Source organism: Peromyscus maniculatus, chromosome 3 (assembly GCF_049852395.1).
Source record: "Peromyscus maniculatus bairdii isolate BWxNUB_F1_BW_parent chromosome 3, HU_Pman_BW_mat_3.1, whole genome shotgun sequence".
In the NCBI taxonomy this organism is placed as follows: domain Eukaryota; kingdom Metazoa; phylum Chordata; class Mammalia; order Rodentia; family Cricetidae; genus Peromyscus; species Peromyscus maniculatus.
This window is the reverse complement of record NC_134854.1, coordinates 146,393,002-146,406,974: the sequence shown is the minus strand read 5'-3', so window position 1 is coordinate 146,406,974 and position 13,973 is coordinate 146,393,002. Positions and strand designations below refer to the sequence as shown.

The following is a 13,973-nucleotide window of genomic DNA, read 5'->3' as shown; positions in this document are numbered from 1 at the left end:
GCTCTCTCTGTGCCGGGACCCTGAGCCGTGGAGGTGAATCAAGCAGAGCTCCAGAGAACACCGCTGGACTGTGATACACCTTCCCCAGACCCTGCGACCTATCTTTCACTTAATTTGTGAGTTACACCATTAAATAAATATCCTTTTAACTACGTGGAGTGGCCAAAATAATTTCACCAATAGGGTACTACCTCCAATCCGTAGCATTCCTGGAGCGCAGAAGCAGAAACAGTACTGATACTGCTGCCTCCTCATCCTAAGCTGGCAAATGTTTGCACCCTATTTCAGATACTGGGGACAAAATGAAGAGTAGCTCGTCTCCTGCACCGAGGTGATGTGCCCATCACTGTGCTTGCAGAAAAGGGCTAGGCCGGCCCTTTACAAATAAGGGAGTGAGTGGGGCTAAACAGGCCAGAGAAAATGTCAAAAATAAATAAATAAATAAATAAAAAGGGAAGTAGGGGGAGGGGGCAAACGGGGAGAGTGGATATGTGACTGTGCAGGGGTTTGGACAGGGGGTTGAGACGGCGCTCTACAGTCTCATATATCCAGAGCAAGCAGAGCCTTTCTCTATAGAGGAATAGTCAGTACACACAGAGCTGGAAGGAATCTGGAATAGTGCTTCTAAAACTTCATTTTCTCTGGGAAACTTTGACCTCGAGACAGGATGGAGCCACTTACCTGGCTTTCACTGGAGACAGGCTGGCCTGTGAGAAAGTGTTGCCTGAATTGAATCTACATAATTCCAAATAACCTCGGCCATCAGTCAAACAAATCAAGTCCTTTGAACTGCAACCTCTTCTGTTTTAAAACAAGGTTTGTGTAGCTGGAGCTGGCCCCAAACTCACTGTATAGCCGAGGATGACCTTGAACTTACGGTTCTCTGGCCTGAACGTTTGAGTGTTGGGATTATGGTGCCTGGTTGATGCAGTGTTGGACATCAAACTCAGGGCCTTGTGCACGCCGAGCAAGCACTCTACCTACTGAATTATATCCCCAACTTCAACTTCCAAGTCTGTCAATGAATAGTCACACTTAAAGTATTTATTTAATATGGAAGCTACATACATCTGTCACCTGCACATGCACTATCGACAAGACTCGGAAAACAACCTAGTTTTCATGATTTTTCTGTATCTACTGTTGCTCTCCCCTCAATTTATGGATCAAAGAGAAGCACGTTTGAGTTTTCTCTGTGCCCTTCTGTATTTTAAATTTACTTCCCTTCTCTGAGCATCCTCCTCTGCTAAGTTAACACTCTGTGTCATGGTTTCAAAGTGTCATGCAGATACGTCCTCCACTGGACACTGAAAAGTGTAAGAGAAATGCACGTTCTGTGCTGGAAGTGAACATCCTATTGTGTTTTGTCCACAGAAAATCTACAGCTAGGGGTAGGTCTCTGTTCCAGCCCTGCTCAGTTTACAGAGGCACTTCCTGGTAACTCGAGTCCCAGCAGCTGTGGCAGGCAGCACAATTAGAAATGGCAGTAATATCACTGCTTCCCACAGAAGAATAAAGGGACACACGCGATCCATGGCTGTTTTTTTTTTTAATCTTACTTAATGGCTTTCTTGTGATTTATTTATTTTTATTTTATGTGCATTGGCATTTTGTCTGCATGTATGTCTGTGTGAGGGCATCAGATCCCCCAGGAACTGGAGTTTCAGACATTTGTGCACTGCCACGTGGGTGCTGGGAATTGAACCCAGGTCCTCTGTAACATCAGTCAGTGATCTTAACCACCAAGCCATCTCTCCAGCCCTGATTTAATAGCTTTTATTCACAGAAAAATACCTTTAGAAGCAGATATTCAAGTTCATAGGAAACCAGTTTTTTAGAGGCAGATTTTGTCCAGTTCATGGTACATGAAGAAACATGAAATACTCTGTACAAGAGGACCAGACTTTAAAGAAATATTGGGAATAAGCAGATTTAACTAGAAAAATGTATTTCCTACCAACTAATTGACATGAGATACCGAAATTCCTAGGATTGACCTTTTGGGGCCTATGCTAAGTGGGGTGTCTGTAACTCTGTGCATATGGAGAGAGAAGGACACCTCAGATGAGGCAGTGGACACAGGCTTGGAAGGGCCACAGCATGCAACCACTAGGTTCTGATTTAAGGATCATACCAGTGATGTGGAAGGCTAGAATATGGCATGTGCCCCCCAAAGCAGGGCCTGCACCTCCATGAGCTATGGAAAGGCAGGGAGCAGACTTAGAAAGTCTCCCCTGGGCCAGGAGAATAGTTCTTAAGAAACAGAGTAGAGCACGACATCGTGATGTAAACTTCTGAAGCAAACTCCGACTTTCTAACTGTGCCTTGGGCTGGGCTCCCCAGGAGTGTCCCTGTTCTGCAAACTGATGCAAGCTGCCTGCCTTCAGGGCCGCCCTTCACAGCTACTGAGAAAACTTTTAATTGCTTTATTTTCTTACCCTCACTTTCTCTCATTCCCAACAGCAAGTGAAAATTACAGTCTTTAAAAAGTTTGTGCCCTGTGGTTCTCCACCTGCCTCCAATTAGAATCAAAACTTTGAATGACAAATATGTTTAGAATATTCCAAAGCTCTTGGGGAGGCACTGTCTTTAGCAGAAGGCCTTTGGAGAACTCTGAGTGGGGAATTCAGCCTCTTCCCCAGCTGTTGTCCTGTCTGGGCGATGCCCTAAGTTTCAGATTGCTGCCGGGAAGCCCTTGCTGACTGGGTCAGGAGGTCACAAAGTCCCAGGGAAAGCCAGAAACTTTCCAAAGCTAAGGACTCCTTCAGAAAGTTCAGTCAGGCTGTGGTCAGTCAGCTTAAAATAAAAACTAAACTAAACTAGGCACACTCTGTTCAGACTGTTGAATGTAACCAGTTAGTGACTTGCTCCAAATAGAAAAGGGTTTATAAACTATCCAGTCAAACTATTCTGTAAGTACACGTGAGTACAGACTTCAGTTGTCTTTCTCTAGACAAGAAGAAAATTCATTTTCTCTCAATTATCCAAAATATAAGCTTAAGAATAAGCTTAGTGATCAGTATTACCAACACCTAAAACTAGCAAAAACTCTCTAGGAAAATGAAGTCCAAAGAGCCACCTGCTTAGGTATTATTTGGCACAAATAACCACAGTTTCACTGCAGGAACTCACTCCTACAGAATCCATAAATCCCATCACACCTCTCTGGTCTTCTGGACCGTGATTGACAGTTTTATTACCATAAACTCAATTAAGTAGTGACTTCAATTGCAGCTGTTGAACCAGATGGACTTTCCTTACTTGAGCATATCTACATTGTATATAGCTATTGATCTTGCAGGTAAGTTTTTTCAATGCCTGTCCATGTAAGGACCACTAGAAGCAATTTGCTTCCGGCTGACAGAGCAGCAGTATTGCTTACCTGTTCTACATGAAGAGTATGTTAATTTTCCATCTCTGTGTCATAACTTAGTTCACCTGGATCTCGAGAGCCTGTGTCGTCCACAAGTTACCACACTAGTACTTTATATTAATGATGTCATGCCGATTGGACCAAGTGAGTAGGAGATAAGAGCCATTCTAGATTTATTGGTAAAGTAGAAATTCCGAGACAGGCTTTCTCTGTGTAGTTTTGGTGTCTGTCCTGGATCTTGCTCTGTAGACCAGGCTGGCCTCAAACTCATAGAGATCCGCCTGGCTCTGCCTCCCGAGTGCTGGGATTAAAGGCGTGCGCCACTGACACCCGGCTAAGACCAATAATTTTTAAAGGTTTTTTTTTTTTTTTTTTTGTATAAGACATTTTATCCTAAAATAGTTTCATGTAATATATTTAATCATTTCCTCTCCCCCAACTCCTCTTAGGTCCTTCCCACCTCTCTACCATCTCAACTTCATGCTCTCTCTCTCTCTCTCTCAAAAACAAAACACAAAATGCAAAATGTACAAACAAACACTAAGACAAGAAGTGTCCAGACAAAACAAAATGACACCAAAAGCCCCTCCCCTGGAAACAAAACATGGAGTTCATTTTATATTAGACTGGGCTTGTCCTGGAGTGTGCTTGATAGACACTACATTGGAGAAAACTGATTCTCCCCCCTTTTGCTAGCAGACATCAGTTGCAAATAGCTTCTTGATTAGGTGGTGGGACTGTGTATCCACTTCTTTCTCTCCACGCTGGGACCCCATCTGACTTGAACCTGGACAGGCCTTGTGCATGTCCCCACAGTCTCTGAGTTCCTCCCTGCACCAGTCCTGTTGTGTCGGGAAGACACTGCGTTTCCTGGGAGTCCTCCATCCCCTCTGGCTCTCTCTCACAGTCTTTCTACTTCCTCTTCCACACAGATTCCTGAGCCTTAAGGGGACAGGCTTGATGAAGGCAACCCAGTTAGGCTGGGTGCTACAGAAGACCAACACTTAATAAGTGGATCTGACCCACAGCTGCTGGAAACAGGTGCAGTGGACCCCTGCAAAGGCAGGCAGGGCCCTGGAAAGGGAACATTTCCAGCAGAAAACCCAGAACACGGGTGTGGCCACACTTCTCTGGTCTTAGAAAGCCAGGCAGGGGACAGATTCAGGACTGTCCAGCACACTTTCCCTGTGAGGGTTGGGCAAAACCGGAGGGAGGACTGCCATCTACTGGTGACTGAGCAGAACTGCAACCCACAATCCATCTGTTTCCATTCTCTGGGACACTAACTCTTATTTTCCAGATTTAAACTGGAGCTATGAACTACACCTTCCCATCAGAACAGTTGGTTCCTTAAAACTTCACAATGTGGTATGGAATTTGGAAGAATCCCATCAAGAAAAAATAACGCTGACTGGTGGTATAATGCTTGTTCGTTTATTTTGTTATTCCTGTCTTTTATTTTTATTTCTAATCCTCACTCTTGAATAAATATCTTTTATTGCTTTTATTTTTTTATAATAAAATATAATTAGATAAAACGAAAACTAACACATCAAAGTTGGTCAAGACAGACTAACAGAAGGAAAAGAGTCCAAGAGAGGGCATAAGAATCAGAGACCCACTAGTTCACACACCCAGGAATCCCATAAAAACACTAAACTGGAAGCCACAATAAATACAAGGAGGACCTGGTGCAGACCCGTGCGGGCCCTGTGCATGCTGCTTCAGTCTCTGTGATTCACATGAGCTTCATGGTGATGTAGAGGGCCTTGTTTCATTCTGTTCTCCATCTCCTCTGGCTCTCACACTCTTTCCACCTCCTCTTCTGCAGGGTTCCCTGAGCTCTGCGGGGAGGACTTTGATGGTGTCATCTCTTTTAGTTAGTGGTGAGTTTTCTAAGGTCTCTCACTCTGTAATGTCTCTGATGATGACTGAACAAGGCACTGATATAAGAGTATAGCGGAATATTATTGGGAGTCATTTTATCACTGCCTTTTGTTTGCTTGTTTAGACCAGCATTATTTGTTTTTTTCCATAAGTCCCTGGGCTATCTAGTCTTGGGTTCTTGGTCACCCAAGCAGTGTCACTGGGTTCCTTCTCACAAACTGGGCCTTAAGTCAAATCAGTTATTAGTTGGTGACTCCCACGGACTGTGTCACAGTTGTACCTGTTCCGAGAAACCCCTGGAGACCACCAAGGAGCCGGTTTCTGATACAAGCACATAAGAGTTCTTTTATTGTCAGGTTCAAACCTGGGCCACTGCCAGGCAGATGGAGGGAAATGTGGCAGTGGCGGTGGGCCAGGGGTACAGAGTTTTTATAGGGAAAACCTGCAAGCCGGGAATTACATGCTTTGGCAACTTTGGATTGGGTAGAAGGGATATGGGGCAAGGTGATTTTTTTTTTTTAACCATTGGTCTAGACTTTTGGCGTCAAACCACATTTGAAACTATTGGGTTGGACTTTTTGGTGGGGAACCACATCTTGCTGAACAGTGGTCTGCTGTTCATTATCTGGTCTGCTCAGCAGGATTATCTAGATAGCTTCAAGGGCCATAAACCACAGACAGGATGTCTGCAGGAGGATACTGCCCTGTATCTGTTCCAGGTATCATGGCACACTCCTGAGGTCCTTCCTGGAACTGAGAACAGCAGGTGGTCTGAGATGGTGGCCCTACCCTAAGATGGAGTCTGTATTGCCCTCACAAGACCATGAGCTCTACATCAGAACTCCTAATTACTTTTAAATTAATCTGTGTTGAATATAAAGAGTCATCCTGTGTCTAACAGGAAGCACATTTTTTTTTTTTTTTTTTTTTTTTTTTTTTTTTTGGTTTTTTGAGACAGGGTTTCTCTGTGTAGCTTTGCGCCTTTCCTGGAGCTCACTTGGTAGCCCAGGCTGGCCTCGAACTCACAGAGATCTGCCTGCCTCCGCCTCCCGAGTGCTGGGATTAAAGGCATGCGCCACCAACGCCCGGCAACACATTTTTAAACATCTGTTTTTCTACACAGATAGTTTTATTTCATTCTCACCCTAGTTCTTTTTACTGTGATTTAAAGAAATGACACATTAAAAGTCATGGCTAGTTGGCAAGAATCTAACCCCTGGTGGCTTTGTTCACTGTGACTAGTTGTCTCCAAGGATGACAGAGACACTTGATTAAAGAGCAGGTACTATGTTTAGTAAAATGCATTGACTTCACACCACTCTTTTGAATCTTTATTTCTACATAATTTGTCTCACACAAATCACACCAAATTTCTTTGCCTTAAGAAGGAAGTTTTTTAAAGAATTTTTTTCTTGTCTGGTCACCTGATCTTAGTAGGATCACATAGCACTTAGGGAGAAATATACAGGCCAATAAGCCAGTGCTGGAGGCCAGAATTGAAAGAGTTTCCACAGCCACCATGGTTTTGCCTTTGGAGCTCAGGTAAGCGGGTATGAAGGAAATCCACACACTGCAGAAAACCAGCATGCTGAATGTGATTGTTTTTGCCTCGTTGAATCTGTCTGGTAGCCTCCTCGCCAGAAAAGCAATAAGCAAGCTCAGAATGGCCAGAAAGCCCAAGTACCCCAGGACACAATAGAAGGCTAGGGTGGAGCCCTCGTTACACCAAAGGATGATTTGCTCAGACTCTGACTGCATGTCAACATCAGGGAAAGGAGGATATGTTCCCAGCCAGGCTGCACAGATGCACACTTGGATGAGGGAACCACTGCAGACTATAGCGTTTGAGAGTCGAGTCACCATCCACATTTGCAATGTGCTCCCTGGTTTGATGGCTTTGAAGGCCACAACCACAATGAAGGTCTTTGCTAAGATAGCAGAAACAGCAACAGAAAACACAACCCCAAAAATCATTTGTCTCAAGACACAGGTGACTGTTCTAGGTTGGCCAATGAATACCAATGAGCAAAGGAAACAGAGCATTAGAGAAACAAGGAGAATATAACTGAGATTTCTGTTATTTGCTCTGACAATGGGTGTGTCCCGATAGCGGATAAATAATCCTAAAATCAGAGCCGAGAAGGCAGACAAACTAATGGCCAGAGAGACCAAAACAGCTCCCAGAGTATCTTCATAGGACAAAAATGTCATAATTTTAGGGAGACACTGATTTCTCTCCTTATTTGGATACTGATCTTCAGGACACTTGATGCATTGATCCATATCTGAAAGGGAAGCAGATTGATTTATTACATTTCACCAGTCACTTCCCAAATATATGGATTGGAAGTATACCTTGAGCAGAACCATTGTTGAATTCTGAAGGGAATGTGTTGTGGAATAATCTTCTTGTATACTGTGGAGATGTGTCTTTGCCAAGGCCCCTTCTTATTGGCTTAATAAACAGCTAAATACCATTTGCTAGGCAGGAGGTCTAAGAGGGACATCTAGACACAGAGGATGCTGGGAAGAAGAAAGGAAAAATCACCAGCCAAACAGAGGAAGCAGCAGAGGAAGCAGAGAGGAGTACAGAGTAAAGGTAACCCAGCCACATAAAATAATGTAGATTAAAAGATATGGGTTAATTTAAGTTATAAGAACTAGTTAGGGACAAGCCTAAGCTATTTGTCAAGTTTTATAATTAATAAGAAATCTCTGGGTGGTTATTTGGGAGCCGGCAGGTGGGACAGGAAAATCTGACTACAGGAATGCCCCTGGCTATATTCACTGAACCATACTATTGAAAAAAAGATGAATAAGTTAATTTTTCTTTCATGAAAGAAAAATACATATAAAATTGAATCCATAAAATATACAGAAAGTGAGTGGAATTGAACAGTGTGAGAGGAGCCAGAAATCTGAAAATGATATTGAGGGGAAATCAGACAATATGAAAATTATATTATATATGAAAGGACACCTTTAATTTCTTTTCTTTTTGTACCTTTTCTTAATTATATTAAACTCTCTTTTTTTTTTTTTTTTTTTTTTGTTTGTTTTTTTTGTTTTTCGAGACAGGGTTTCTCTGTGTAGCTTTGCGCCTTTCCTGGAGCTCACTTGGTAGCCCAGGCTGGCCTCGAACTCACAGAGATCCGCCTGGCTCTGCCTCCCGAGTGCTGGGATTAAAGGCGTGCGCCACCAACGCCCGGCATATTAAACTCTTTTTATTGCTTGAGAATTTCATATGTGCACACGATGTGTTTTGATCAAATTCACCACCCATTTCTTCCCTCTCCATTTCCTTCTCTACCCCCCTCCACCCCACTTTTCCTTCCCAACTTTACTTGTTCTTTTTAAAAACTCACTGAGTCCACTTAATGCTGCTTGCATACCCATGGATACAGGACCATCTACCAGAACATGGGTGGCCTACCAAGGGCCACATATCTAAAGAAAACTCTTTCTTTTTGGCAACCATCAATTGTCAAGAGCTCCTTAGGTGGGGGTAGGACTTCAGGAGCTCCGTCCCTCCTCCATGCAAGGGTTTTGTCTGGCTTGATCTGGTGCATGCCTCTGTGAGCTCGTGTGCTCAAGGGCCCTGTCATACCTGACAAATACTGCTTCACTACAGATGTCCCCTACCCCTTGCTCCTACAACCTTTCTGTCTTGTCTTCCACCATGATCCCTTGGGGCTCTTATCCCTGGGAGGTGGGTCTTGGTTGTGACCATGGAAGGCCTAGAAATTAAAGTTTCCTAATGTTTTCAGCCATCTATGTTTGGGAACTGTAGTATTTTCTTTCTTTCTTTCTCTCTTTCTTTCTTTCTTTTTTTTATTTTGATACAAAGAATGCATTATTGCTTTAGAAATGCTGAGGGCAATATATTTTAGAGGTGAATATTTTTTTTTCCAGAGCTGAGGACCGAACCCAGGGCCTTGCACTTGCTAGGCAAGCGCTCAACCACTGAGCTAAATCCCCAGTCCTCCCTTTTTTTTTGAGACAGGGTTTCTCTGTGTAGTTTTGGTGCTGTCCTGGATCTCACTCTGTAGACCAGGCTGGCCTCAAACTGACAGAGATCTGCCTGGCTCTGCTTCTTGAGTGCTGGGATTAAAGGCGTGTGCCACCACTGCCCGGTGAGGTGAATATTTTTACTTATGATAAAAATGCTTGTTTTAGTGAATTCCTTAAAATCCTTCATTGAATTCTGATTAGAAGTTTATTAAAGTAAAAATAATTTTGCATTTAATTATCAATGTATATTTGTCACATACATTTATGTTATTTGAGTTTTCTGCAATTTTACTGAAAAAGTAATTTTTTTCTCATAATATCTTTTTGAAAAAAAGATACAAGTAGAGGTAAGTCTAAATACTTAAAACAAATGCAGTGCAATAGGAAGTCTTATTCACTAAGCTTGGATGTCATTTACTCTGAAGGACACTTGCATGGGACCCATCTTTAGTTAGAAAAATGATTTCAGCAAGTCACAATATCGCACATCTGCAATTCCAGCATTCAGGAAACAGAAACAAGAAAATTGCCCCCCGCCCCCCCAGCCGGGTCTACATAGCACATGCCATGCCAGACAGAGCTTCGCAGTGAGGCCTTGTCTCAAAAGAAGAGGAAAGAAAGAAAGAAAGAAAGAAAGAAAGAAAGAAAGAAAGAAGGAAGGAAGGAAGGAAGGAAGGAAGGAAGGAAAGAAAGAAAGAAAGAAAGAAAGAAAAGAAAGAAGAAAGAGAGAGAGAGAAAGAGAGAGAGAGAAAGAAAGAAAGAAAGAAAAGAAGGAAAGAAGGAAAAGGAAGGAAGAAAGGAAGGAAGGAAAGAACGAAGAAAAACAATTGCATATTTAACTGTGAGTTTATATGCCACAAAAATCTTAAAATACCAGTAAAGCATTGATCATTCTATATTGTTAATTTTTCTTCCAAAGAGTGGTTCAAACCAGTTCTTTTCAATGGTATACACAGGTTGTTTTCAGAGTTAATGGTCATTATCAAAAGTTAATGTGCTTGATATCAGCTCTGCTCACTGTCCCTTTCGATTTTGAAGAATGCATCCTTTAACATAAGCAGCTAGACACTGGTGGTTTGAAGAAAAAGGGTACACAGGAAACAAAAACTGGTTGGACTACTTCCAGAGCATAGATGCAATGTTCTAAATGGCAAATCAAGAAGGATTACCAGCCACTGAAAAGCCAATGGGCCCTAGAACCCAGGCTGAATCTATTTTTAAAGATGTACGGTGAGCCCTGGTTGAATTTAGTCCAAGTAATAATACTTTCATAATCTGTGGATGCAGCTGTATATAGAACACATGCTTAGCATATGTGAGGCTTTAGGTTCAAAACCCAGCACAAAAAATGTGCTAAATGCGTGATGATGATAGGATTATTTTTCTCAAAATTGTTTAGTACCACGGGATCATATTACCCAATTAAACTCCTGATTTGCAGTAAATGTAAATTTGTACATTTGCAAACTTAAAATAAATGTTTTTAGGCATAGCACAAAAATTATTGTCCCAGACTATGACAAGCCTAAGTACTGAGGTACAAGGATAATGTTACACTTGATAGATGCTAGGCTATGGAGGAAAAACAATTCAGCCATATAGACTTGTAAACATCCAGCCTTACATTCATGGCTTAGAACATACTGATATGGGGTAAAGAGGAAAAGACCACCACAAGCATGTTAGGTAGAACTACAGGCACTTAAAAATGAAGGTGTCCCTAGAAAGTATGAAGGTGGATATATTTTCTTGTCTTTTATCTATTAAAGTCAAATGTACTACTTTTCTAAGAGAATGGTGATATTTGATGTTGAAGAGAATACAGAGCATGGGCTTCCTGGTGCTCATCTCCCATCCCAGCACTTGGGAGGCAGTCAATCTAGCTGTCGGTGACTGCCACAGAAAAGCAAAGAGACTTATTTTAAACATTCTTTGCATCGGTGAAGATTTCATTCAGGAGAGTAAAATGGGCATGGCAATATGCCTGCAGGGAAATATATATTAGATGTGAAGTTTTTGCACCAAATACTGGTAGGGAACATTGCCAATGTGCTCTGGAGAGGCTTTGCAATTAGAGTCATTTAGAGGAGGCGGTGATGTCAGCGGGATGGGAGGAGCATCCCCACACTCGCATCCTCTGAGGTCACTCAGTGCTTGGTTCTACAGTGGCCTCATGCTAGCTTGCAGTACCATGGAGTATATTTACAATGAGAACTCCCACAAGAATAAAAGCAATTTGAAAGAAAAGGATAAATTCATAGAGCGAATATTTATTTAGTCATTAAATGAGTATTTATGGAGTTTCTACTATTAACCATAGGAAGTGTCTCAAACAGTGACCACCAGGTCCCAGGAAAGGAGCAGTATGTCTGCCATCAGTATCCCTCTGGCTATAATGTTTTTAGCAGTATCTCTGATTTGACAAGGACATATTTTGTCTCAGCTGTTTCTAGGTTGTATGATCATAATAATTTATATAGTTTCTCTGAAGTTCAATTTCCTTGTTAGTTATATATTTATTATTATTAGTCATCTTTTGTAAGCATGAAATAAGGTCATGCTTTTGCAATGCATTTCATAGTTTAGGGTATTCAAGGAGAACTAACTTTACCCATTACTACTGCTACAGCAATAATAGAGCCATAATGAAAAGCAGGGGTATAGTGATATTTCATTTGTACTAAAATGTGATTTGTATGTTAATAAATAAAGTTGCCCGGGGGTCAGAGCTATTAGAGCCATAGCAAAAGCTGGGCAGTGGTGGTGCATGCCTTTAATCCCAGTACTTGGTAGGCAGAGCTAGGTAGATTTCTGTGTGTTCAAGGATACAGCCAGCATTGGAGACATACGCCCTTAATCTCAATACCAACCATAGAAGACCTGGGGGTCTGTACAGACAGTCAGTGACAAGGCAGTCATGTGGTTGGGTTTACAACCAATGAGAAGGCAGAACAGAAAGTCTATATAAAGACAAAAACACAGGAAGTAGGTCTCTTGGCTGAAAAGGCTAGCTGCTGCAGACCGGTAAGGCTCTTAGCTCTGATCTCTTGGCTTTCTTCTTTGCATTGGTTCTGTGTTTCTTATTTAATAAGACAGTTGGTTACATCTACACAGGGGTGGGAAGAGAAGAAACTGAACTCAGCACAGATGTGCTGAAGACAAAGCTGGGTCAGACACAGGAGCACGCTCCTGTAGTCATCCAGGAGACTGAGGCAAGAGAACCGCTGGAGCCCAGGAGTTTGAGACCAATCTGGGCAGGGTAGCAAGGCTCAATTTCAAAATAAAACAAACAAAAACAGTAGCAACAAAAATGACTGGGCCAAAATCAAGTTGGTTCCCCCCACCCTTTGGTTTTTTGAGACAAGGTTTCTTTGTGTATTCCTGGTCATCCAAGCTGGCCTTGAATGCAGAGACTTGCCTGCCTCTGTCTCCCAAGTGCTGGGATTAAAGGCATGTACCACCACTGCTTTGCAAGAACTTTTGTTTTTAGGAAAGTATTGGGAGTTAACTATATAAATATAAATGACCTTCAGGCATTGTGTTACTTAGCTCTGTCTTATTATGTATTATTTCCACATTCAAAATCATTTCTAGAAATACCTGTTTCATTTGCAATCTCTCCATCTGGGCAAGGGAGGCAATCAAAACAACAAAATGGTTTTCCTTCAAGAGGTGTTTTTCTGAATCCGAGTAGACAGCTTGGATTGCAGACAGCGAGAGGAGTCTGTATAGGAGACATGGGAGGAGGGATGCCAGGCAATAGGCGAAATCTAGGATTAGCATCTAGATGGTAGATTTCAGCAGAGTTTCTGTGTACTGTAACAACAAGAACTAGCATGTTTTTAGAGTTTGATGCCCAAAGATAACTCTCTCTCTGTTGAACTCTTGCTCTATTTTATTTCATTCACCTGTTTTTATTTTTATTACAAAATAATTTTTAAGTTTAGATGTATTTTGATTATATCCTCCCCTATAAATCTGTCCTGATTGTCTCCTCCTCCCTATCCACTCAACTTTAAGTTTTTTCTTAACTCCCCCAAATCCCAATATAACAACAAAACTCCCTAAACCTAGAAAATAAAATATGACAACATCCCAAAAGGAAAACAAAACAAAACAGAACCCACCCAACTCTAACCAAATAAAATCAAGCAAGCAAACAAAACCCAAAACCTGTGTATTCCCTTACTTGCTGGCCAACTACTGAATGTGAGACCTGCCCTGGAGTGGTTGATATAGACAGTGTAATTCCCTTAGAGAAAACTTATTCCCCCCTCCAAGCAGGATCCTAGAAGACTATAACATCCCTATGAATATGCATCACTTCGATTTTCATCACATCATTCAGGGTGAAAAGTTCCAACAATAAGGTCAATGAATGTGCACATGGTTTTTAAGTTCAAATTCAGAAATCCCTATTTTCAGAGACCGCTTTTGTCCCCAGGTTTTCATCTTATTTCTTTCACCCAAGTAGGTCCCTTCCACTAAAGCCTTGACCTCTGTATGATCATCTAGAAAATTGTCTGAGTTGTCTCTTCTTACCAGGTAAGCCAAGGGGCTAAAGAATTAACCCAAAATGAATCTGTAACTCTTACAATGATTCTGCTGTTAGAAAGTTCTGGTATTTGGCACTGGAAAGGACAAAGTTCGGTCACTCTTGGCCTAATGACACTCAGTGGCTCCCTTAAGCCCTGTTCTCCAA

The 13,973-nt window shown here is 41.9% G+C and overlaps 1 protein-coding gene across 1 annotated transcript in view; it reads right to left on the bottom strand.

Annotated features, from left to right (window-relative positions):
• Positions 1-6,640: 6,640 nt before the first annotated feature.
• LOC102926866 (vomeronasal type-2 receptor 26-like) overlaps positions 6,641-13,973 on the bottom strand; it is a 30,640-nt gene continuing 23,307 nt past the window's right edge. Inside the window, exons 5-6 of the mRNA XM_042274607.2 lie at positions 12,872-12,995; positions 6,641-7,545 (exon numbers count right to left, since the gene is read on the bottom strand). Coding sequence (XP_042130541.2) covers positions 6,641-7,545; positions 12,872-12,995 — 1,029 coding nt within the window. The remainder of the gene's footprint in view (positions 7,546-12,871; positions 12,996-13,973) is intronic.